Here is a 27,332-nt window from a genome sequence, read left to right on the forward strand (position 1 = left end):
GACTGGAGATGAAATCAATTCGGTGATCAGATCCGTTGCACATGCAATTAGTACACCACCACCACGAGATTATGCGCTGTTATTAGGAGAGCGATCGCAACGGTAAATGTTGTATTTGTTACCCGAGAAGAGAGAAGACGGTATTTGTTCGTTTAGCCACGTTTCGGTAAAAACAATGACGTCATAGATGTGATCGCTGAGCACGAGAAGGTACTCATCCAGTTTCGTACGAACGCCACGCACATTTTGATAGTAGATCGTGAGAGTTTGCGTTTCGACGAGCGATTATTGCGATTGACATATCCTGTTGGAGTTCTCTCAGTTGTTGTAGTTATTGATGTCGAGGGATCGTATGTGTGGGTTATAAATTGGATGTGTGAGCAGTGGCCAGCGGTTATGCTATTAGTGTATGATTGTTGGTAGTGGTTATGAGAGGTTTAGAGCGTAAAACCGATGTTGTAATTTATTGTTGGCGATTATCAATAAATTCCCTGTAGGTTATAGTCAGTGGCGTATTTAACGGTAAGCAAAGTCAGCAATTGCGGGGGGCCCCGTCAATGAGGGGCCCCGGAATCTTAAGTCCATTATCCATAACAGTTGATAGAATATGGCACTGTATTAGCAAGGAGGGCCCCGCGTTACACGAACCCTAAGCCCCCCCCCCCCCCCCCCCGGCAGCAACCATTTTAATTTAAGTTGAAATGTTACATAATCAAAGACAGATGCCGAGTACCTCCCAGTAATCATGTACAAAGGGGCCTCAACACTTCTTACTGCTTAGGGCCCCCGACACTGTAAACCCGCTGCTGGTTATAGTGCATGGCCAAGTGGACGGAGAGAGTGCTTTGTACCTTAGTGCTGACGACATCGCAACTTTGAAGGATACAAATGTTAGTGTGCCAGTATCACGATCTTTCGGTGTCAGCTTGATGATAATGACGTCATCAGTCCCTAGTTGTTCCTTAACGAATGTCTCAACCTCGGATTCGGATACCGAAGGAGCGATACGAGTAAGGTACAACCAAAATCTTGGTGGTGCTGGGGGTACCGTCAAAATAGGGTGAGACGATGTTGGCGGTGCTGCTGTACCCGAAAGAAGTGCAGGGATCACATTCGATGAAGGCGGTTAACGATCGATGAGTCTACGTTTCGATGTGTCGGACAGGTCTTGTTGATGTGTTGTGTGTGCGGTGAGTGATGGTCTGCGTAGTGACGTTGTCGGTGCAAGTGGAGTGGAATGGGTTTGGGCTATTGCTCGAGGAACCATATCACCAAGTGCAGTGGCTAACGCTTTTTTAGTTTCGTCCAAAACCCAAGCCACGCGCCGCTCAAATTCCTCTATTAATTGCTCTTTGAGAGATGAGAGAGCAGATGACAACTCTTGTAGCATCAAGGATCGACCAGTACGTCTACCAGTACCAGTACGCGACTCTAAGCAATCCAAACAAAACCACAGGCACTGTGTGTCTGTTTTAGTGAGTTCCTTGTACATGGCACTTGTTACACTAATACAGGAGGTGTGGAACCGGCGTTTACAAACACCATCACACGTGTATGTCGGGTTATCTGAGGTCACAGAGCGCGAACAAGTTACGCAAATATCGGTCATTATGAAATGCGTTTACACTCGAAAATTTACCGAACTATAACAAGTGTAACAATTCACTGAAGCAGGAGATACTTGGGAAACTGTTGAGTTTATGTGGCGACTGTCGGAAGTGATCAAACAGAGTAGTGTAGATTATTCACGACGATAATAGTGTGGACGAAATCGGAAGGACGTTTGCACTCGATGAGGTATGAGACGTGAGTGATTACGTGATATGAGACAAGACAAAAGACCATCCTTTGAGAAATATGAGTTTTGAAGAGTACTAGAGTAATTTGAGTAGAATGGTACTGAATCATCATAATAATTTTCTTAAAAATGTACAGAATGAACGTTTTAGATCATGGCTATCTTCGTCTGCTTCTTCTTTGGCACAAAAACCTTTGGTCGGTTAAGGCTTGGCCGTTGGTGCCTGTACCACTGGCAGGCTTAGCTTTTAATGACTTGTTGATTACCAATAGCAGGATAGACAGTACTATGTATGGGAGCACGGTCCAAAAGTATGGGAGCACGGCCTTGAACCGTGGTTAGTACTTTAAATCTTAAATTTGAAAAAATATCTGAAAATAGCTGTACCTACTTATAATAAAACCACCAAAATAATAAAACAAGTATAACCAATGTATATTTATTTAATAACCGATAAGAGTTACCATAATAGAAGTAAAGAGCAGGGTAATGCAGATGACTTTTACTGACAGTTGCTCTAGAAGAGACGGTTCAACGTCACAATCTTTATTTGGCTTGAGTATTCAGAATCTTCTTATAATATAATGAATAGTGAGATAATATAAAACGTGATCATACATATAAAAGAGGTTCACAACCACAAACACATGAGTATGCTTTTGATAGTTTCGATAGTATGATTTTTCTTTTTCTATTTGGCGTAATGACCTACGCAGATATTCCTGCCTGTATAGGCTTTCAAGACTTATTTAATAAGACGTAGTCGGATAATCAGTCCTTGCTACGGAGGGACAGGCCAATCCAAGGCTACAATCCGGCATGTTGTTAAGTCGTTCGATTTGACTTCAGTAGCACGAGACTGCCCCTTTGAAAATAGGTTAGTTTTATCAAATTAAGGCAAAACAATCATTAATATGTTTATATGCTGTGATTAACATTGAAGTTCTGCGTTGTTCTTTGTAAATATTAATGTTAAATAGAACCTAAGCCCGTTTTTAATAAATATTTTGTAAAAAATGTAGGAATAACATTCTTGCGGCTAGCAACAGAATCTATAAAAAAAATGCAAACATATTTACAAATATCAGAATCAACTAGAGGCTACAAAGATAAAAAAAAAACTGATATATCTATCTGGAAGTTTTTATCATAAATAACAATGGTTTTTTTTTGTTAAAAAACAGAGCTATTACCAATACAGGGTTTTTCGGGATTTAAAATATGTCTGGCCAATAAAGGTACCGTACAATACACTTCTCATAACACAACATAAGATGAAGTAACTGTTTTCTTTAAAGAACGCCAAGCATACCAATTCCCGTGAGGAATTCTAGAAAGTGTCCTAAAATTATTGGAACTCCTGAAAATCCCTCTAATACCAGAATTTAAATCAAATGCAGGTTTTTGTGTCCTGTAAATTTATGATTCCTTCATCCTAAGGTTTAAAATTCGTTAAAATTTAAGGCTGTTATGCTTTTATTTACATTTCAAACGAATGTGTATCATTAATTTTTATGCTACTGCTTACCTCTAATTGATTTATTTCCTTCCCAATAATTGAACGCAGAATAGATATGTTATCTTACTGTGCCTTTATATATAATAACACGAGATTTTAAATATTATACCACAATAATGTTAAGCATCAATGAATGCATCACATAAAAATTGACACATAGAGAATATTGATCCGCTGCATGCAAACATAAAATTTGTCATATTTCCACATATCGTTCCCTTACAATGTGTGGTTTGCTAAAATCTAAGAAGAGAATATGATTCGTCCCATACATCCATTTTTATTATTATGCTCTTGCCCAAAATGGCAGTTTCTCTTTTATACACATATAACGTATATCCGTGCCTTTGCATTTTAGTAGGAGCACAAGTGGTTTACCCTAGTTTTCTTCTGTTTCCCAAAATCCATATTTTGCCTTCCTTTCAACACAGCAAAACCCTCCCGTGTAAGTGAGGATCTTCGCTTAGCGAATGTTATGATTTGCCTTCGATAAGTAAATTTATTCTGTTTACTCTCTCAGTGTATCCACGTTGTGGTGCAATAGATTTCCTAACCGACTCCAATGCGAATATGAAAGAAGGATTAGAACGACTGTCCCAAAGGATGTAGATCTATGTACAGCCTCTATGCTGAACGAAAGGTCACATCGGTTCAACAAATTGCCTCAGAATCGCTTCTATTCTTTGGTATAAGAAGTACCTTTAAAGAATAACCATCTTTATGTTTCATGCGTCCCTTTCTTTTCTTTGGACTGCCCAGTGTGAATGCGTGAAGCGTGCTCAGAGCGTATGATAAGGAAATGATAAAACGAATAGCTTGCCAATATGCCATTGCCATCACAAGCGTTATTGGGACAAATTTTGAACCAATAAAAATTCGAATCTCAAAGGATTTACAAAAAAGAGAATTAATCATAACTTGTTCGTTATGCATTGTAAAAATCTTGTACACGCTCTTACATGTTTAGCAACGATTTTTGTTTTGCGAGCTACTACAATCATTCTAAAATTTGTATGTGTAAAGTCTTATATAAGTTTTTTAAGAAATGTTACATATTGTTTGATTTTAAATGTACTATTCAATTATTTATTATTTTATTATGTATTTAAAAGTTTCTAGTATTTCATAATGTTTAATTAGATCAATAAGTATGTTCTATACCGATATACATTTATTATCGATTATCAAGATCAAGTTGATGAAAATGAAAATCAATGCACGACATTTGTAAAAAATCAGTTGATGATAAATTATTCCTCCGAGTGTTGATGAATACGTAATGTGTGAATCACATCCTCTTGGTCATTAATTAAGTATTCTGGTCTTTCATTCGATAATTGAAATGTCATAAACATCATCCTGTTGCTCCGTCTAGCTCTACTGCTTGCGTTTTGAGTTCAATCCAGTCATCAGACCAAGGACACATTAGATGAGATAGAAAACATTATAACCAGATAAAGAGAATTTAATTGCCCATTCGTATTTGATGAACAATGCATGAGCCTCAAACGTGCCTCAAAGTAGTGTCACGCATGAAAATCTGTAGAGAATATCTTTGGAGTCTAACCATCAGTTTATTTTTTCACTATATACCAAAGATTTGGTTCTAGGTTCTAGTAAAATGACCAAAAATTCAAGCCAAACAAGTAAAACAGTGAATACGACAAAGCTACCCTCTGACACTGGGTACGGTTGATACTTCATACAGAATGTAGATGAAGCGTTGTACAGCCAACCATAGCTATGAGTGAAACAAAAATGTTTGTGTCAGCGTATTTGTGGACGATCACAAAATCAGCTCATAGCAAATCCTTCCGGCGCTCCTGTAGCATACAGACGATGCAATATGATTCCCTCATGCTAAGCAAGATCGAAATCAGAACCATTCAAAAATTGATTCTCAATCACTATCAACGCCCTCATCGTTTCAGTCACTGAAACACCTTAGTGCATTTTCTCAAATTGGAATTGACGTCTGATGTGTAGAGAATGCGGCAAGCAACCGTGCTGGTGAAATAGGCAAATAGACCAACTCGTCCCTAGAGATTATTTGCAAAGACCGTTTTCACTTGAGATGCAAAACGGCTCGTTCACATCCAGATTTCAAGTGAGTGCATGTCATTGCATGCTAATATGAAAATCTTATATTCACAAAACGAACCCATCTACAAACTTCTACCATCGAACAAGTGCAGGACTATTTCAGTAAATGTATAGTCGCACTTCATCTTCTGTTTTAGCGACATGATTATTAGTTGTGTTTTGTTAGTTATCCAACAACATTACGTTGGTGTGATGTTGTTCTACAAGTTAAAAAAAACACATAAAGAGGATTGGATCAACGCGATAATGAATATATGTGATTACTCAAAAAGATATGGATCCGTATCACTATTCCAAAATTTCTTATAATTTTGTAATAATATTCATTATGTATAGGAATAACCTTGTTCCCTGTTTTAATCTTTTATGTGTTTCATGTTGACTTAAGGAAAACATTTTAAAATTTCCATTAGTTTAAGTGTATTTGTCTGATAATGGTTTTTTTTCCAACCGCCTTATTAGCAAGTCCTGTTACTTTTGATTAGTACTATGTTCCCGAAATACGCTTTTTTGTATTCCGAAGGCATCCGTTTAACTCGAATTTCCGCGTGTGTCGAAATTCAAGTTTGTCGTACAAAATACATTTGGACTAAACGACTAATTTGATTAATTTTAGCACTTTTATACACTTAATTATTTAATTAAACCCTAGGCAACATAGATAGTTTACAAGATCAGTGATAAGGCCAATGGTGGCCAATCACTTAACCAATACAAATAAACAAATAAACAAATAAGCAAATAAATAAATAAACAAATAAACAAGTCAAGATTTTTTTTCAATTTGACAAATCATGGAGCAAATTATACTGATCTGTTCACATGAGCTGTCAAATTTAGAGAATCTCGGCCATAAACTATTGCATTTATATTTACCAGTGTGTTTAAGGTTAAAAATAAATAGTTTATAGCAGCAAAGCGCAGCAAAACACATCCATGATACAGGAAATATGATGTTTAAAAACAATTCATTCATTCAATTTACTTAAATTTACTTCCTTGAGTAAACGCATAGCAGCTTGAAAGAAATATAATTTTTCGTTTACGCAAAGTAACCGTAATGCTTAAAACTAACAGATGTTTTCAAGTGTATAACTTGTTTTCCTATTCACTATACTATTTCAATTTCGAAATAATTTCTCTTCAACGCATCTGAGTGGAATTCACCATGCTCCTACGTCATTTGCAATGATTTAATCAACTTAAGTACGTCAAGCATCGTAATGAAAGCGCTACATTGCCCACTCCATTACCAGATACTACCACATTTTAACTACTTTTCTACAGGGTCGTTGATGCTTCCACCAACTGCGCTACTGTATCTTTCTATCATAGCATCAATCACTCATCAGCAGCAGTACTTTGCCGTAATAAACCAACCTTTCTTCTAAAGAGGCTACGGTTATTCTCGAGGACCATGAAACGAACCACTTACACAAGGATCGAGCTGTGCATGGCAAAAAAGTCCTTCCTCATGAGAACAGTTTGTGTAAAACCGTATCCCACATTCGTCAACCTGTTGCCTACGACATGTTTCAAACTGTTTTGATTAGTCTTGGCACAAACATAACAAGTGAATGCGAGCAAGAGTTAATTAGATGTGACCTTTGAAAAGCCACTTATTCTAACGTTTTTCCACACCTTTCCTGTATGATTTTCGAATACTTTTGAGCTCTTAACACAATTCTGCATATCATTTAAATTATTACTTTCACGTTCTGAAACATTCACGCCTAAATGTATGTACCCAGCTGTCATCCTGTATGTTGCATTGACATTCAATGAAACCCAAAAATCAAGCATACACACATAAACATGCTGGGAAAAAATATTACAAAAAAAACTTTATTATAACGCAATACTAAAGATAAGGGTTCAGATGTTAGGATTAAACTACGAAATTCCCCAAATATGAGCTCTTTTTAGGTTATCGAGAATGGGGCTCTTAAAGTGGAAACTGGTTAAACTCACAGAAAAATCCTTTCTTTTTAAACTTGAACCTTATTAACATGTTTGAATATGAACCGATTTTGATAATTATACGCAATTTAGAAAGCAATATTTAGGATATCAACATTATTAAAATGCGTGGTTTTAGTTTATTTAAATACTGCTTAAAAGAATGATAAAAACAAAATGAAACCTTCTGAAAAATTTCATCAAAATTTCATCTCATTTTGACATGGTGCCATCATGGAAGATTCGTCTAATTGAGTCGTTTTATATATAATTAATAATAGTGTAATTTATATTATATCATGCCAAGAAACATTCTGCGTAAGTTTGCGCAGTTTTCTTCATATCAACTTTTTCTAAAAACAGGTACATGTGAAACTGGGCAGCTGCAAATGTGCCTAGTGTAGCGGATTTCGTGTATTCTTCAAAATCTATTCTAAGTGCTTTTAATAGCCTTTCATTTCCATTCAGAAAGTAGTGTTTCTTTTAATTAGCTATTTATTATTAGTATACCTACTTTGTGTTCCCACTTTCGTATACTTATCTTGTATGTATGTTTCTATTCTAGCCTAACTTAACTTAACTTAAATTAACTAAACCAGTAACACATAACCTTTTGTCTCAGGTATATGATAACAGTGGTTTTATAGAGTTATTTAAGATAAACTGTCTTATAAATATAGGTAAATTCCATAACTGGAAATATTACGAATGCATCATCATTCATTGGCGTCTTGGGAGAAGAAGCTGCCAAAACCCATCACAAATTCTATAGAACGGACAGACGGGAGCATGCTCAAAAAAATTCAAGAAATTGTAACCAGAATGAAAATTGTTCTGGATTCCTCTGATCAATTAATTAGTTCAATATCGGTAGCTAAATGTATTCAAACTATAAAAGAGTTCAACTATACAAATGTTGTAAAAACTTTGATTGTAGCTATCGTTGAAACAAGTTGATACCCACTCTGAAGGCGGTCCATGTTTTGAATGAAGATCGTGTGATATCAGTGCCTAAGAAAATGTGTGATTCTTATCTTTTGAAAACAACAGATTTATTATTTTAGTTTTGAAAGACAAACGTTTTGCGTATCAGTGCGTTATATTTGAAAACATTTTTTTAATGTACCTGCGTTATGCAATTATTTATGCGCCCATATTTATGCCTTTAAAAACGAGAACTAGACGTCAGGAGCTTTTTAAAGCATCCAGTGAAGTTTTTAATGTGTATTTTTAATTAATTGTACTACTTGTGTGTAAAAGTGGTGATAATTAACTACAGTTGTCTTCTACAAAAGCAAACACTAGTTTGTTTTTCATAGTTATAACATATTTTGTTACAGTCCAGGAGATTACAAGATATTTTAAGTTGGTATAAGCCATTAGAAACAACATACAGGACCTACCACAGCTATATGGACAGTCGTATTTCGCGATTTTCGGAAAATCCGTATGAGATAGCTAAAACAGAAAAACAGCTGTACAATATACTATTTCACTTCCTCGTATATTTATTTTTAAATTTTTAATACATTTTTACACGATTTACTACGTAATTTATGCACGTAAAATAACTATAAGACACTTCGAAAAAATAAGGTTTTTGTGCTAACAAACCCATTAAAAATCGTTTAAATATATGAAAATCCAAATATTTTCAAACATTTTAAAAACAATTTCCTATGCTCCTAATCTTTGCCCATTCTACCAATAGCTTCAATCATTGTTTGCCATTCTTTACAGTGTATTGAATAAGCGAACAAACATCGCCTAGCCAGAAAATTAACAAAAAGAACATCTATTTTACATGAAAAGATGATGGTTTTAGCAAACTGTACCAAATTTGCTTAAGAAATCCTGTAAGATGATATTTCGCAAAACATATTTTGAATGGCACACATGCACATTGATTATATTTTTGTTTTATTAACATTTATTTCAGCATATTTGTTGCCTTCCCAAAACGGAACACATTGATAAACACAGGAATATTTATTGTTTGAATATTTCCAGTTATATAATTTCTGGGAGTACTCCGTATACCTCCACCTCCACCTTAATGGTGTTATGATGTACTTATTGGTTTTTATGCTTATAGTTGTATTAATACTATATCTTATTGCTGTGGAATTGTAGTAGGAAATTAGTTTTTGATTAGTTTAACTGTAAACAACGAATTATTTGGGGCAAAAAGGTAGCTATGAACAAAAGAAGTAAACAAGAACAGTGAATTAAAAAGCCAATTATGTATAACATTGTATCTTTCAAACACCGATAGACACAGCTGCAGCCGATCAAGTGAATTCTCTAAAAGATTTTAATTTTTGATTCTATCGATCTAGCTCTAACCAGGGGCCATGCATTGCTTAACTAAAAAAATATGTGACCTTCACTATAGACAACATTACACAAATACTCAATGAGAAGGCCTTTCCAAATACTGTAACTGTGTACTGTTCATAATACTGTGTGGAAGCCTGTACAGCGGCATTTTTAGTATACGAACATATGTTTGACGGTGCTATATGCAAACCGCAGGCCAATGGTTTTCAACTTTTTGGCAGCTTTTCCCCCCCATGTGGGGTGCATGTAGGAATTCACTCACCACTCACAAGATCATGAGTCTGAGGAGAGCGTGGTATCTCAAGGTATTAGGCGAAGATTTGATCAAAAATTTCCCCCAAAAAAGACAAATTCCCCCCCTTGGAGGGAATTCCCCATCGGTTGAAAACTACTGAGACTCATTCAGTACCACTCAGCCGGATAGTCAGTCCTTACTACAGAGACTTGACTCAGTCCATATGAGGCTTGAATCTTTGACGAGTATGTTTGACAGTCATCCGACTTGGAAACCGAATTGTACCACGGAACCGCCTATTGGTACAGTTGTCAAAGCTAGTAAGTTTTTTTATGTTTTCTGTTCCTGTCTAGAAAAAATCAGGATCTTTTGATTATTTAATTTGTCTTACGATCATTTCTTGATTGCTCTACTTTGACATATAAATTCAACTTTAATTAAAAAATCCCTTTTTTCCTTTTTTCTTATATGATGATGAAAACTTGATACATATACAACAATAAACAAAAGTCAGACAACAAAAGACTTTATGAGCAGCAAGTAGTCATTATAACATAATTATATTCAAAACATATCGATTTGTACAGTGATACGGTTAAAATTATGTATACAAATACTACAGAATAATTTTGCTTTTTACACACAGTTGGCTAGCTAAGAATTTAAATGTTTTTGATTATTTCATCTAATTTCGATTATTTTTGAAGATTTTCGTAGAGCTGGTTGTATGTTGCCTTAACAACGTATCTATTCCGTTACTTCGATGGCTTTGTTCTTTTCCATTTGTAATGGAACTTTAAATTATTTTGTAGGAAACGAATTCAATGCCAACGCTCATAACAAAGCTTTCAACATTTCAAAAGAAACATTAAGAAAGCTAACGCGATGAACACTTGAAATGTGAAAATTATTTACTTCCTGTTCTTTAATTTTTTTTTACTGCTTGAATAATAATTTTTCTGCTTTTGTTCTCCATTTTGTCAGAGAAGAAAAAAACAACAAGTCTTGTTTGCTCCTTCATTTCCCTTTCAGCACTAGAGATGGTGTTCATCAGACAGGATTTGCGTCCTTTGCCATTTCCTGTGTCAGCATGCTCGAGGATACATGGTTGCGCACAGCGTTGAGAGTCACCGTACCTTTCATCATCTTTGGGAAGTATATTTCATTTCACTTCCTAGCCACTCCAAGCTATCTACACAGCAAAGAGTTTAGGTATCACTTGAAAAATGTTGCTACGTTCACACAGAAAACGCCAGTCTGACTTTTGTATGTATAAAAATCTGACAATGCAAAGAAGCAACACAAATGAGGCATGGTTGATATAACGTTCCTAGGGGCTGAAGTCTCAGTGAGCAAGATTGGCAGTTACAGAAATGTACCGTGTACATTATAATTTCAGAAATAAAATTGTGCCAGCGTTGAATGTATCTGAAACAAACATTAAAATAAATGCTTGACGTAACATGTATGTAACATGATCATAGATGATTATGGCAAGAGATTCTACTATTTGTAAACAATTAAGCAATAACTTTTACATTCTTGAATGTTAAAAAATCAGAAACTATACTTCAAGTATGCATATTTATTTATTAAATATTTCTATCCTCTCCATTCAATTAAATCTAAAATTAGAACATTTTTAATACAAGAATGTTATAACATGTAGTATTCTACAGTTACAAATCATATATATTGTTATAAAGTAGTATATATATGTATATATATATATATATATATATATATATATATATATATATATATATATATATATATATATATATATATATATATATATATATATATATATATATATATATATATATATATATATATACATTTTTGTTGTTGTTTGTGTTCAGGAAATACTGCTTTGCCATATTGCTTAAATTTACACAACTTTAGAATATAATAAGAATTATTGCACAAACAATGATGAATATCAGACGAGCGAAATGCAATGCTCCATCATACAGAGGGTGCAAACCCCTTGCTTTATGCTGCATTACACCAAAGTGGAAATTACCTTTGTTAAGAGTACATTTGAATCCACCATTGCACCGGGTTTTTCTATGTATGAAGGTTAAAATTACGGTATCAAATGTGCACATGCATTCCCTTCTATTATTACGACCAATTTACACTCCACACTAAGCTCTTTTGTGTGACGATTTACAAAACCGTGTTGTGTGCGAAAGGTTTTCGTTCCTTTTTTCTGATTTACACAGTACCATTTTTTCTCGTTGATAACCATACATTTATCCACGTGGCTCTCTACTGAAATTTTCGTCACAGAGCGAGCTGGAAAGCCTGAGCCAAATGTCAGACGGTACTTTAGTCTGGAGCGGTGGGAATTTTTAAAAACACAATACTCAAATAATAAGATACTCAAAGAAGCAACAGTACGAAAGGTGAAGAGAGTTGCACCTCGTTGCCATCGTAAGAGTGCAAAATGGGGCGGGGTCTTCATTCTCGCTGCACCATTATCGTGCAATTAGGCTAGATTAAAGAAATGAGTAACATATAAAGTGCAATAAATTGTGCTATGCAAGAACAAAAGATTTTAATGGTTTGAAAGTAAAGTATTCCTGCGTAAAGTATTGCTAGTATAGCTATGGTAAGGATTTCTTAAAACAACTGAATGTTCACAAAAAGTAAAATGAAAATATTTTGTAAACAATTGGAAATTTTGCTAGCTAATTGAATTTGTGTGCAGGCGTAAAAGTAGTCTTCTAAACCTCTTAATTATTAGCGGCACACGATAGTTATTTTTCAATAAGCTAGCTGTTAAATACCACGAATCGGGCCTTATTATATACTATATTTTTGAAACGGAATAATATTTTTTTAAACCTCAAATTGTGAGTATAGTTTTAAAATTTGTTGACATTTCTCCTATTAGTGTATTTCAAACTTATTGAACTTATTCTCGTGCACATGCAATATTTTTGTATAACTACATTTGTGTAGAGTTAGTAAACCTGATACAATGTTATCGTATGAATCATTTGTTATCACATAAAATAGATCTAGAGACGTTCAAACTCCGTACGGTCCGTGCCTCCCATTAATAGGACAGACGATCTTACTGTTGGTAACAAACATTAGCATGGATCGTTTCAAAATACGTTTGGATCGTTGTCACAAACGATTGGATCGTTTTCAACTAGGTTTAGCTCATTTTCTTCATTCATTCTATAACTTGACAACTAATTTCTAAATAAAAAAAAAACGCTCCTTTTGCCAGAACTGGTGTAACGGATGGTTTTTCTGAGCAACTCGTTTGTAGTAAACATTGATCTTCCCATTAAAAAAATTCAGCTACTTTCCCAAACTCGATCGAATTCGGGAACGATCATAGTGGTTGTCAAAATGACATAAAATAATGGTTTCGTTGGATGTTTTTTTTTTTTGAACATTTTACTATATTGTACGCGTAACTGAGGATACTCACGAAATAAAATAAAGCTACCGGTGTATCTAGGCAACTGCAACTTTCGTTCCTCTTCGATCGAGTTTGGGAAAGTGACTGATTATTGTGTGAATGAAAATTCGTTTGGACTTGGTTTAGCTTACAATTTGAAGTGAAGCGGCAATTAGATGTGTTTGGAGTACTTTTAGAGAATAAAACCGTGATTTTAAGAGTGTTTATGTACTCTGCATGCCTTGTTCCAATAAAAGTTTCTACCTGTTCTGTAAAAAGTTAAGTTATAATTTGGTTATAAGACCACCAATTTGGTGATAGCCTATGAGACCACCTGTTCTACATACACATTGACTTCACCTTTTGTGGCCACACGGTAACAGTAACTTGACAATTGACTCGATTAGCCACCTACGGTAGAATAAATTCCGGCGCTAAAACTGAGTCGCTAATCGGGTCCAAATTTTTAAAATGAGTGAGAATGTGCTACTGGTAAATTCCTTGATAGTATTAATGGATGCTTTAATTTCGTTTGATACTTTTTTCTCTTGCGCCTAAGCAATCAAATTTATATTCTATACTTCTATTCTAAAACATCTGACCATCCCACTATAGAAGCATTCTTCTGAGTATGAATTAGTGGTGTAAGATCAGATTAAGAACAGTAAATTGAGCGAGTGAAATATGCATCAGTTTTTGAAAGAGGCGGATCATCGCTTCCCTGTGAGAAACAAAGGCAATTAGTCGAATGCGCCAATTAAGCAAGTGAGCAGGTATCATTTTCGGAACACCATTCTTCGCTCTTCAGATAGCAGATCAGACATATCTTACACGTATGTGATTCTTTACACCAAAACCAGAAAGCGTGGGGACACCGCTTCGATCCGACTCATGCTTTGAACTCCACCACCCATGTCTTTTAAGGCGTGTATACTAGAGGTATGCCAAATGAACCAGAACCATACGGTTCATTCAGTTCACGTTAAAATTTGAACTGGTTCACAAGAACAGAACGCTGTGGTTCTTTTGATAAATTAAAATAAAAACTAATGAATGTTTAAAAACATAGAAAAAACTTTCAACATCGGCACATTTATATGCAAATTAAGAAACGGTCGATTTTAAACTATACAATGCGTTCTAGCGTCATATGACACATCGCCAATATTGATTTGCTGTTCAGGTGACCAGAGCTACCGAATTATTTGTAGTTCTGCCGATTTACAGGCATTGCTATTTGTAAATGAACGGAAGAACCGAGATCACGTTCACGTTCATTGTGATGAACGACTCGGTTCATTCACGTTTACTTAAAAGAACCGAAATGCCCACCTCTAGTGTATACACGAATAGCCGAAATAGAGCTAAAAAACTATGGGAACCATGCCACACATTTTGGGAAACAACCAATAAACCTTGGTAGAGTCCTGAGACGTTCTCATTTCTCTTTGACTGCAGATTTGGTATTACTTGCAGGTTTAGCAGAGAACGAACGATTGAATGATTGATCCGTTCAATTGATGCGGATCATCTTTCGCTCTGATTGAATGTCGCGTAGCATTCTTCAAAGTTTGACTGAAATAAATAAATAAATAAATATAGATAAAAAATAAAGGTGATAGATTTGCGTCTTAACACTAATGAATGGATTCCAAACTCCGAACCATGCTTGTAGGATGACCACCGGGTTTTGTAGGTCCATTGCTAATACCATTTGAAAATGTGTCGTATGATATGTTGTTTTGGCATTGTTTTGGCACTGGATCTATCTGTTTTACTTGTCATACAAATTATATCAAAAAGCCATTCGATTAAAGAGCTTCACTCTCGTTATGCGAGAGTCCATTGTATTGTCTTTGGGAAAATGTTTAGCTTGAAAAATACTCGATCGATACATTGTTACACATCTGATACATAATATCAATAGTTGCAGATCTATACCTAACAAATGTTGCAACATTTCCAAAACTACATTTTCTGATAGGTTAATTGAAATAAATGTGTGAACTTCGTAAGAAAATACTACCGAGTCGAAAAAACATCCAAACGGTAGAGAACCGAAATAAACACCCAAAGCGATTGAAAGAAAAAACCCGAAAAAAAAAGAAAATTAAGAAAAAACGAACAACCCTTAGTCACACTAGACAAAGTTTGATAAAACTAATTTGAACAATAGTGCACCATCCATTGTAGCGTAAATGGCTGGGTGTTTACTTCTTACTTCTCGTCCCATGGGCGATAGCGATGGATATTTTGCTACGCACTAGTTTCGTACACTCATCATTACTATCAGACAGCACGAATTCAGAAACATTTCATAGAAAACGTTAGAGTCAATCAATGTCTGATAAGTTGTTTTGATGTCTAACTCAAACCACCTTCCTCCCTGGTGAACAAAGTTTTCTTTACTGCTGCCTTTGGCTGTCAGCTTGTTCTACCGTTCGAACACATTTATTAGGCACGCGAAGTAGACTTGCATGTCTGCTAAGGACTTTTTTGTTCCTTTTAGTTGCCTGCAGACTTACAACAGCGAGGAGCCCAATCAAAACATCAAGCGATTGCCCGGAAACCCTTGGGTTTTTCTTAACGAATACCATCCCCTGCAGGGCGTGTAAACATTTTTGATGGCAAAGAATGAAGCACCGACACCTCAGTGTATGCCATACCTTCAATCAAACAATTCGCCGCTAGGTAAAAATCAATACGTACTATTTACTTGGTTATTCACGTGTAACAAATACAGTGTACATTGTGTTTAATATTAGTATTTGCAGGTGCTTTGTGAGAAATCAGACTGCCTACTTTTAAGGAGCAGAATAGAATTTAAAATAGATTCAAATTAAACTCCAAAACAATTATTCAAATGAATGAAGTAGCAGTGGTGGGGCTGGTCCAAATGTTCAGCTTTTTTGTTGCAGTTAGAGAAGCTATAAAATTAAAATATTTCAGTGTAAATAGCAACCTTGTTTGTAGGACCTGCTTCTAGCGTTACATAATATTACATTCTAATGAAATAAACAAATGTACATCACGCTCGAGCTCCGTTGTAACAAACGGGCATTGTTCATTTCTGGCTGTGAGACTTCCTGTGAGTTTACAGTACACTCATATCCTGTATCGGACTCCCGCTGATCTTGAAGCCTGCCTGGCGCTTGACAATGTTTTATTGCTTCCATTTCCATTTTAGCCAATGTCCTCTACCATCGCGATACCGAAACTGCGGCGTTTGTCTGCCGTACCGGAAGAAGGAAACATTAAGTCTATCACATAAACAGTCATAATAGACGAAAATATGTCCTAACATTGCAACGTGCCAACTGTACGTTGGTTAGACATTACCACCAAAGCAAAAGGAGCCGTGTCCTGTAGCTTTTCCGTAGAGTGCGTTGGTTGTTTGTCTAAACCCGATCTGCTGTACGCCATGGTCTCAGTCCTGTTCGCGCATTGCTCCTTCATTTTTTGCTGTTTTAGGTCAACACAACCTAACAGCCAACCCAATTAATTCCATCACGCGCTTCCCACGTTCCCCGGGGCCCATGCAATCTGCGAAACGTTTAAGGGGTAACCCGAAAGGGAGCAATGTTTGTAGTGGCAAAAATTATTACCAGACGATGAGGGCACGTAACCTTTCCTCGCAACATGATTTTTTCTTCCCACACACACCACTGAGAACAAATAACGGGTAGTGTTACCATTAAGCCACTTGTGCTGATGGTCAGTTTTGCACCCTAGAAGCGAACTTTTAAACCAAAATATTCGTTGCTTGTGGCACAACCATTCTCTTACAGCCATTTATTGTATGTTTTGCCATTTCAGTCTGTTTGTTTTTCTTTTGTTGTAGAATAACTGAAGGTTTGAGTAGGAACATGTGAATTAATTTCCGACACTCACAAATTTATTTACAGCCCACCTTCGGGGGCTTTTGGGGCCGTCATCAAAAACAAGGGAGGAGGTGTACGTGACACAGTGCCGTACGCAGGCTGACAATTTTAAGATTGTTACATTGTACAGTTTGTTTCGACACTGTAGTGGAGAGTAAACAAAACGAGTCCTGTGCGTAACAGCTTCTGTTCGTACGCAGTAAAATGACTACAGGGAATAACTCCCAGCGCTGGGATAGTTGGCACACAATTAACTTTATTTGAACATTCAATCGTTGACTGGGGAATGTTCTAAATTATAAACGTGGTGGGCTGGGAAGCAATTAATAGGTTTCAACGTGCGTTATCTAATGAGTCCAAAGAAGAACGATTAATTTTAGTCAGAGTACGTCTTAGGAACATGCCCAGCATGGGTTTGAGTCCCGTATAGACCGAACTCCTAAACGCAGAACTGACTAGTGAGTAGGGGTAAACAGGGCAAAAATGTATGCTATCTGTATACATTATTTCACATCTAGGATAAATTCCGAACCTGAAAATGTAATCATTGGAGTGTTCTATGAACACCACACAAATTTTATAGGCCATAATTAACAATATCAAAAAAAAAAATACAGATTTCGCAGCATATTGATGCAGTTTTTATAATTCGTAAAATAAGCTTTCCAACAAGTAGTGTAGTATTTAAACAAGTGTAGTATTTGTTTATCCAATTATGCTAAGAGGCACAGCTGTAAAAGATCACATTTCGTCGTCTGAAACGTGTAAAAAATATTTTTATTTTAATAAAACATCTTTAAAAAAAATTAAGAGCTTTCCTGAAAAGCTATTCAAGATATAGGAAGAAAAATATTAAGATTACACGAGGTTTGCGCAAAAGCGTAGACCATTACCTAAGCGCTGTTGTTCTGGACCATATTCTGGACCCCACTGTTTTGACGTTTCACGTTTTGTTTACATATGACCATGTTGCCCCGCGGGTCAAAATAGTATATCATGAAACATCAACTTTTATTTCACACTTTTTCATAACAACCAGTTTACATTATTTTCAGGGCATTTTGCAATTTGGATGGATCTATAGATAAATTATGGTGACACATAATAATGTAAGAATAATTGTGTTTTGAAGCAAATTCAATGGCTAGACAGACTAAAGTTGTAGCGTCAAACAAGGATATCTCATATTACTCCATCTACTTCTTGCCGTGCTGTTCTTTTCAGTCTTGCCAATTCTCGAACACAGTGCTCTCCAACCTTTTTTAGATCGCGGACCACTTGGCTTTTAAAATACATTTGCCGCGGCCCACATCTATTGAGGACTTACCTTTTTTTACCTTAGTTTAATGTATTTGATAAAAAGTATATTTAAATCTTATTTTAAATATGCACGTTGAAAATTAGTCCTGATTGTGTGGGAAAAATGTACGACATGTATAGTAATAAGCTTTTCTTTTTCAAAACATAATTTCCTTCGCGGACCTCGTCTGTTAATGCCACGGACCACAGGTTGGAGACCACTGCTCAAACAGACCAACTCAAACAGACTAACTTAGGGGTAGTCTTGTGGTGTAGTCGCAAACTCGTACAATTCAATACCATGCTCGTCATGGGTTCAAGCCTCTTATGGACCGTTGTTGTTGTTGTTTACAGGTTTAAATGGGTTTTGGACCTCTTAGGGTATAAAATGGTGATGATTAGTCCCACCTCTAACCCCTACACAGGTTTGAGTCTCTTTCGCCTCTGAACCTCATATGGACCGTCCCCCCGTAGAACAAGGACTGACCATCAGTTCACGAGGGACTGAATAAGACTCGAAAGCCGGCATGTCTGTATAGGACGTTATGCCAAAAAGAAGGAGATATATTTAAATCGCGAGACTGAAATAGTCTATCCTTTCTACATAGGACTGGCTCTGAAGGGAATCAAACCACTCTAGATGTTTCTTGGCCATTTCAGTTTCTAAAATAAGATTATCCAGCTATCACCCAGTCACTGTTTCACAGACTATCCAGTCACTGTTTCATGTTTGGAATTAATTTTTTTCCTCTACGTTTTAGAAAGGAAAGAAGGCCAGATTATTTTGCTCATTAAAAGAATATTTTTTTCAAATTATCCATCAAATATTACTATCAACTACAAATTCAGGGAAACAACAAATATATACAGAACAATATATACCTTCGACAGCATGCAACACCAGAAGTAGTTGAAGTCCGATGGTGGTGAATGTGCCTAGGCCGCGTTTGCCAATCCCGTCGGTAAATCTCCGTTTTCGCAAAAGCGCTAGCCAATGGTGAAACGGTTCAATGCCGATCTTCCTCATCGTTTGCGAATCACAGTATCCTCTATTTCCTTGCATTAATGCTTGTTCGGTGTAACATCGAACTGTACACATAATCCACTCCTTTCCAGGCAGATGAATTCTTCACCCTTACGCCTGGGCTTCGTGCCAATATTCCATTGGACATTAATTTCAATCACCACACACTCACACAATTTTGTTTAACTCTTTTCTTCTTTTATACAATTAATTTATCAAATAATCCATACTTTCGGTCGTTATAAGGGCGAGCTGAAAACAAATTATTGTATTCCACACGTACGTTTTTCACATAATTGCCCTGCGTTACACGTTTACTTCATATTGCTTCAACTAGCTAATCACAAAGACTATATTCGTCTTGAATCATGAAATGACATGAAATGTAACACCATGTATATTATGCGCTTTCATACCTTATTTAACCACTATAAGAAGTTATATATGATCGTTTCAGAGCACTCACTCATAAAAGGTTTAATAGATATCATTGCATTAAGAGAAATTATAATTCAATTATCAATGCATTAAATGAAGCTTTTAATCACAATACACTAGATCGAAAAGACAAATACACACTGAACTATGTACACATATATTCAGTATTTCGTGGAATTATTTAAAGCTGCATTTTCTTACTGAACACCATGCAGCTAATACATTACAATTAATTCTTTTTTCATACAGCACAATATACTCAAGAATTTCATTAGGTGCTCGACATCACTGGGTCTACCGTTATAACTGACCCATTTCCGGTGCTGTTGCCTCAAGCAACGTTTCCAGAAGCTATCCTGATTTGCAAGACTTTTTTCCTTTCGCTTCCGCCACTCATTACCTGTTCCCAGTACCAGAGAAAACAAAACCCCTAAAATCACTTCAGCAACCTGCTCTCCTGAGCAACAACAACGACTTGCAATCCACTCGTTATCACACCTTTCCCAAATGGGTATTTCAAAAGAAAAACAAACCTTTCGAACCATCCGCGCCGGAAATGGTCCGAAAAGTAAAAATTTGGCCACCCTCTGCTAAATCTGCGCTCGGGAGAGTTGGAACCATAGCACCAGAAAGAAAATCACACTCAATTAATCAAATTTCACTTCCTTCTCCCACACACAGTCGCACACATTTACTCATATTCGTTCCAGTATTCGAATCTACTGCTGCAAACAATGGTATGCCCAGTTGGGTTTGTCCTGTTTTGCTGGTGCGCTCGTTTTCCTCGTTTCCTCCATTCATTGTGCACACTGCTGATAAAGAATGCCCAAACACTCACTTAAGGAACCACTGCTAATCACTTTTTGCATTTGCCTTTGCCAGCTTCACAATTTCCGCCGGGACTTTCACGGCTCATTTTATTCCTTGCAGTGCGTTTCGGATTTTTTTTGTTGTGTTGCCGTTGTATTTCATGAAGTGGGCTTTCTCGATAGCTTTACATTTCGACGTACCGTGTGCTCCTTTTCCATTTCGAGATGATTTTCTTTTCTTGTTTGCTTTTGAATTCCAAAACACCACAATTCGGTTTTCATTTACTTAATTTCTCTTTCACCGTTTAAATGATTCAATTTGATTCATCGTTGAACAGAAACACAATTTAAATATTAATTCATTTCGATCGTGAGGGAGCATTATAATTAAATTTGCTTTTCAAAACATTTCGTTGCGATCACTCACTTTTTCACGCTGCTCTTTCTACCAAAGAAAGCACTTTTTCTAAACGAAAATGGCTCAACAAATTACACCCTGCTTACAACAAAGATGGTGATCGAATTTAACGTTCCATTTGACTGTCGCCGTGAAAACACCCGTACCGGTAAAATCGCGTGACGTGCTGCAAGCAACAGCAACGACGAACCGTCCCGTGCATACCAAGCTACTCACTGTACTCGACTAATGTGCGATACCGAAAGGTGAAAATTCCTACCACCATCAGTCGAGCGCAACTTCGTACTTCAGGATACTACAGAGAAAATAAAAAAACAACCTCTATACTAGGGATCCAACCCTCCCGAACGCAAGGCCAAACATTCTCTCGGCTCTCTGATGGAGCCACCCCACAAGCAGCGAAGGACTCCGCCGGTGGAAAATTTCGTTCATTCGTCCTGTGGCTACGTCTGGGCACCGCGCTACCTATCCATAGGTATGTAGTAGTGATGATGGTGCACGAATGTTGAAGGATTTTTGTTTTGCTATCTTCTCTATCTCTCACGATATGCGTTGTTTTGGCAGGCACCCGCGCGCTCTCTCTCTCTCTCTCTCTCTCTCTCTCACTCTTACTCAATCTGTATTGCTCTTCTCTGTTCGTCCTTCCTATTCTCTGCGCTCACTGACTAGGAATGATAAATACGAGACGATTTGAGTCTGCGCAGTGTATGCCGAATCCGCCGTTTGAAAACAACAGATGAAAGGATATTTTCCAATCCAGTGCAGACTGAGGGTGTCCAGGAAAAATTCCCTTCTTTTCTATTGTTTGGCTTAACCCTTGAACGCTAATGTATGTTGACATTACTTTAAGAAAGTAGATATACATATACTTTTCCACAGTCGCCGCACACATTTACTACTTAAATTACTAACTGAAACTAAATTTTACAATTGAAGTATTATGATTAATTCTATTGCAGAGTTGTTCATTCATGTATTTGAGCAAGCTACATATTTGTAAACAAAAACATTAGCTAAAGCAACATCAGCTGGAGGATTTGCACATCTTTAAAAACCTGTTTTTGCAGGGTTTTTTTCGCATTTCAGGCTAACGGATTACTTTTCCGGTACACTGCTACAGCCTTACACACGACCCCAATTCTACGACCTGTAAGTAATCGCAAAACTCACGACAGACGAAAGTTGCCAAGCCGTGTCATTTGTTGACTCACCGCCCCAGGTGAAGAAAGTGCCATCCCGAAGAGATGAGAAGACAGGGCACAAATTGTACCATCATGCGAGGCGGTGTGCACTACGCGACTGTGTAATGCATAGTCCAACCCAACACATACATGTAAACTATCTTCCAATCTTTTACAATCTACACACAAGCAATACTTGCTGCCAGTGTGCGGATGATAAGAACAGTAAACCCTCCTGTCAGTCAGACTGCTTGGAAAGCATACATTTTTTATGCTTCCTGGTTCCATAATCCACAACTCTCCGTGAATAATTGATTGCTTGCAGTTTGCTTCATCACATTTTCTTATTCCGATAGCGTGGTTGAGGCTAGCGCAATGTGTCGGCCTGAAACCTTGTCCTCGGATACTATCCGTGCGGATTTCGCATACGCATAGTGTACATAGCGCACCTCGAAATCTGTATTTGCTCATCGTTATCAGCTCTAAACGTATTTTGTTTGTTTTTAGTTTTTGTGTATATCACATCCAATATGTTCACATTATTATTTTTTTATGAAAAGCAATATTCAGCATCAAATGGCAACAGTAAAGGCAAAAAACAGCCAACGAGTATTTTACATTAATTGAAACTCGTTTAACTTCAAATCAAACTGCTATCCACAACATTTGATAATTCGAATCGATATTGTCCATCAAACATGGTGATGGACCTTCGTTAAACTATTTAGAATGTACTTTCACACAAACCGAATGATCGTTTACCTGAATTGAATTTATAGTTTTGATTTGCATATTCGTTTTAACCTTTCCCCAAAATCACCAGGTTCAGGTTAGAAATTGCTTCTGAAGCTGAAATCAAAATCCTGTACTGTTGTTGTCACTGGTGTATGGTCTCCATTGCCAGCCCGGTTGGACGATTGGATTCCTCGCCGGAACAAGTTCTCTGATAATTTGCATAATGGTAAACATTGAGGTAAAGGAGGTAAAACACCTAGCCTAGAAGCGTCGGAAGTCACGCTTGTCACGGTTTTGGTTTGCAATTCGCTACCGAAACCCATTTTCATCGATCTGATTGCGAATATTGCGCAATGCCCTTCGCATCACGCAAACTATATGAAATATTTCTAAACTTTTGCCCTCTTCAAACTGCTCATAAAATAGATTCACCCCATGAAGGTAGTCCCACGTAGGACAGAACGTTCCGGCTTACGCTCCTGGGAGCGTAAAAGGATCCAAGGCTCATCCTTGATTTATAGCTCCGTACAAAAACTTACCGACGAAGAAACATTCAACAAAGATTCGTCCTGAACGAAGGTTAAAAAGTTTGGTTATAGGAAGTTTAACCTTTTTTGCTCTACAACGAATGCGTCGGAATGATGAAATTTAAGAGGTTAAAGATTACCTTACCGCCAAAGCGTCAAGAGCTGCTGGTCATTTTTGTAAGAAATACATGAACTGAAAAAAATAATATTTGACCGTGTGAAGTACTATACTGTTTTCATTTATTGTATTGCATTATAACACAATTAATCACATCATCAACATCATTTAAACGATCAAAATATATTTCGGTATATCAGTTCAACACAATATTTTATATTATCAAAAAAGCAAATGCTTATATATAGAAATGTTTGTTTGTTCTATTATTCCCCGATATTGATAGTATTGGTATCGTATTTCAGTTTTGGTAGCGAACTAGTCCACGACACTACCAATGCGTGTTTCCGATCGCTTGACATGACAAAACACGAAACTGACCCGAATGATGTTGTCGAACACGCAACAACACAATACGCGACAGAACATGACGGTTGAAACATTAAACGCAAACGACCGGAAGGGCCGAGTTTGGTTGCATGATTCGAAAAATCAACCGACCAGACAACACTGACAACCACCCTTCGGAATGCAATCGAATAGAACGCAGCTTCCGGTCTCATGTGCCGAAGCTATTTTGGTAGCGTTTATCCTCGTTTGCTATTAGCCGTTTAAGGGCTTTTCGCTATCCTGGCATGACGGGCATCGCGCGACCAAATTTGCATGTCATCTCTGCTGTCACTTGTACCATTGGCAGTATTATATGCTAACTAGGGTTCTTAATTTAGCGGATAATCAAGGCTGATTTTAGACGATGTTAGAGTTGTTTTTTTTCAGAAAGAGGATAAATTTACTCATACTTACAATAAGCCATTTATGTTTCCAAATTGACCTTAAATTTGTGTCAAGTTAAAACTACATTTTAAGCCATTTTTACGACTGTTTTGTTTTAACGGCCACAGATAATAAACGTAAAAATCAAATCCGCTCATCAAAATTCTTCAAACCGTGTATTTTCTAAGTTTGATCTAAATATTTGTATTCATGTTACACTTTCACAATATAAATATCACGTTCGATAGCCATTGCCGGCCAGGCCATTCCTTCTGCATACATAAAAATCACGTGAAATCTTTAAAATCTCTAAGAACAAAAAGTTCTAATAAGATTTTGAATCACACTTCGTTCTATACTTGGATGAAAATGTTCTCATTCTACGTTAAGCCAAACTGTGGATACAACAAAACATAAATTTCCTCAAAACAAAAGCTAATGAAACAGTAGCAAATTAAGAAACTAAAACCAGATTGATTCATTCAATGGAATTGTGTACTATGCTGTTGATCCACGCTCTTGCGTATAAAACACTACTATATACATCCGGATATCCGGGCATCGCGCACCCTTTACCCCAGGACACGATTCCAACTTGCATATCGCCACAGACCAGTGGGCCACCAGAATCATACGCACAACTGCCTTTGCCGCCATCAACAAAGTCACCCGCACATATCATAGTTTGATCGATCTTTCCTTCGTATGTAGCATTACACAGTACTCGCGAAACCAACGGGATCTGGACCGCCCGTAGCTTATCAAAGCTTTCTTCTTCGTTTAGAGTGCGTCCCCAGCCGGTGACAACACATTCTCGATCGCTCAAAGCATTATCCAGGCGAAAGGCTAGAGCGATCGGTTGTGCGATTGTAGAAAATACTATCGCATGTTTCAATTGCAGCAAAGCAAAGTCCGCTAACCAGCTATACGGAACATGGTCTGGATGTGAAGTCACTGAGTCCACAGGATGTATCGTTCCACCTTTTGCGTAAAACGCAGATCCAACACGGACGTTCATGTAAGCAGCTATGGTATCACTGCAATAGTGTTGATCGAATAGAAATCGTCAATATGTTGTCCCGAATATTCGGAAAATCATTCCGGTCATGATAAACTCTCAAGTTCAATTGAAGGAACTTACTCTACGCAATGACCTGCTGTTAATACCCATCGATTGGTAATTATCGATCCACCACAAATGTGCTCGTTCAATTCACGTACAGACACTTGGTACGGATGCATTTCAATGTCTACTACATGGCCACCGACAATTCTGTATGTTTTATTTCTATTTTTAACACATTCTGAAATTGACAAAGCACTGCACAAAAATATAAGTAGCTTTAGCATTTCGAACATTCTTTTTTCTGTTTGTAAGACCCACAGGGTTGAAGTGAAACTTTAAAATGAAGTGAATTCCTAGTCATTGAACTGTTTTAAAGAGTGCTGATAGAACAAACACTTGAAAATATATTTGATAAGAATGTATTATATAGCCATTATCTTGTATCTCATCATCATCTATCATCTATTCTTCTTGTTCTTCTTCTTTGGCTCAACAACCGTTGTTGGTCAAGGCCTGCATGTACCACTAATGGGCTTGGCTTTCGGTTACTTATTTATTACCGTAGCAGGATAGGGCTTGAACCCATGACGGGCTTGTTGCTAAGTCGTACGAGTTGAGGACTGTACTTAGAGACCGTCACATTGCATCTGTTTATTTAATATAATTTAGTTTATTATTCAATAGTTTTATTCTGCACTATTTATTTGATTTGATTTATTGATTTTATTCATTTATTTGATGGCCAAAACCTAACAATTCAAGCAAAATTACACGACAATTAGTTATATATTTGCTGGAAACTTAAAATTCAATAAACACCAAACGTTTTCTTCGCGGTCCGCATTAACAGCGTATCACGCACAATTTGATGTTGTTTACTAAAATGTTTGCTAAATCAATTATTTATAGTATCTCATAATAAAACATTCTCAGTGCATAATTTTATTTTAAGAATAATTTAATTGAATTTGATAATTGGCCATTGAATAATTTAATAAAGAAACAACTAGCGTTTTAGATGCAAACACAAACACAATCGTAAGTGTACGGAATTTACTAACACATAATGTATATTTTTTAAATAGTGACACATAGATCGTGTTTTGCCCTATACTGAAAAAAGGTTAAAAACTATTCACAAACAGACCTAACAGCTAAAACCGACCATATTGCCGTTCATTCACCATGCAAATGACTATTATAGTAGGTATAGTTTACAAGGGTCACCGCGATTTTCATGGTCCAATTAAACGAAATCAAAGGAATCCATTTTGTCGTTTATCCCAAAACATCACTCCTACCTGCCACGCACTTAATTCGTCAATCCCGATTGCCTTCCTATAACCGTATAGAAAAAGCTAGAAAAACATTCCACGACAACCTCCACAGGGAAACCATTTAACCTTCCGATTTCATGCTGAGCTCTTTGATCCTGTGGTCGTTTGCTACGGCCGAACCGAAGGTGGTCGGGGGCTTTAATTTATTTTACACTCCGTCAAGCTAAACTCACAACACAGGCCTCAACCCACGATACCCCGTAAACGACCCGTTCATGCCATATTCACTCCTGTCGACGGCTTCCAGTCCCCAGTAGGGCAGTAAGAGCCGGGAATGTGCTTACTATATAGCATCACTAAAAAGAGAACCAGGAAGGGTCGAGCGCACCAACTCATGGGGCAAGACA

At 36.9% G+C, this 27,332-nt stretch overlaps 2 protein-coding genes across 5 annotated transcripts in view; both read right to left on the reverse strand.

Annotated features, from left to right (window-relative positions):
• LOC120954616 (protein sax-3-like) overlaps positions 1–24,627 on the reverse strand; it is a 51,348-nt gene extending 26,721 nt beyond the window's left edge. Inside the window, exons 1-2 of one of the 4 annotated variants that reach the window (XM_040374698.2) lie at positions 21,394–24,627; positions 19,441–19,834 (exon numbers count right to left, since the gene is read on the reverse strand). In XM_040374698.2, coding sequence (XP_040230632.2) covers positions 19,441–19,657 — 217 coding nt within the window. In that variant the 5' untranslated portion in view covers positions 19,658–19,834; positions 21,394–24,627. Of the gene's footprint in view, positions 1–19,440; positions 19,943–21,256 lie in introns of all 4 variants that reach the window. The other 3 variants (XM_040374697.2, XM_040374696.2, XM_040374695.2) reach the window with 3 other exon arrangements.
• A 104-nt stretch (positions 24,628–24,731) lies between these two features.
• LOC120954619 (trypsin-4-like) lies at positions 24,732–25,999 on the reverse strand. The gene is made up of 2 exons (XM_040374702.2): positions 25,724–25,999; positions 24,732–25,619 (listed from the first exon to the last, which is right to left on the reverse strand). The coding sequence occupies exons 1-2, from the start codon at positions 25,939–25,941 to the stop codon at positions 25,061–25,063; spliced, it is 777 nt and encodes a 258-aa protein (XP_040230636.2). The 5' UTR covers positions 25,942–25,999; the 3' UTR covers positions 24,732–25,060.
• Positions 26,000–27,332: the final 1,333 nt, after the last annotated feature.

This window comes from Anopheles coluzzii, chromosome 3 (assembly GCF_943734685.1).
Source record: "Anopheles coluzzii chromosome 3, AcolN3, whole genome shotgun sequence".
NCBI classification, from domain to species: Eukaryota; Metazoa; Arthropoda; class Insecta; order Diptera; family Culicidae; genus Anopheles; species Anopheles coluzzii.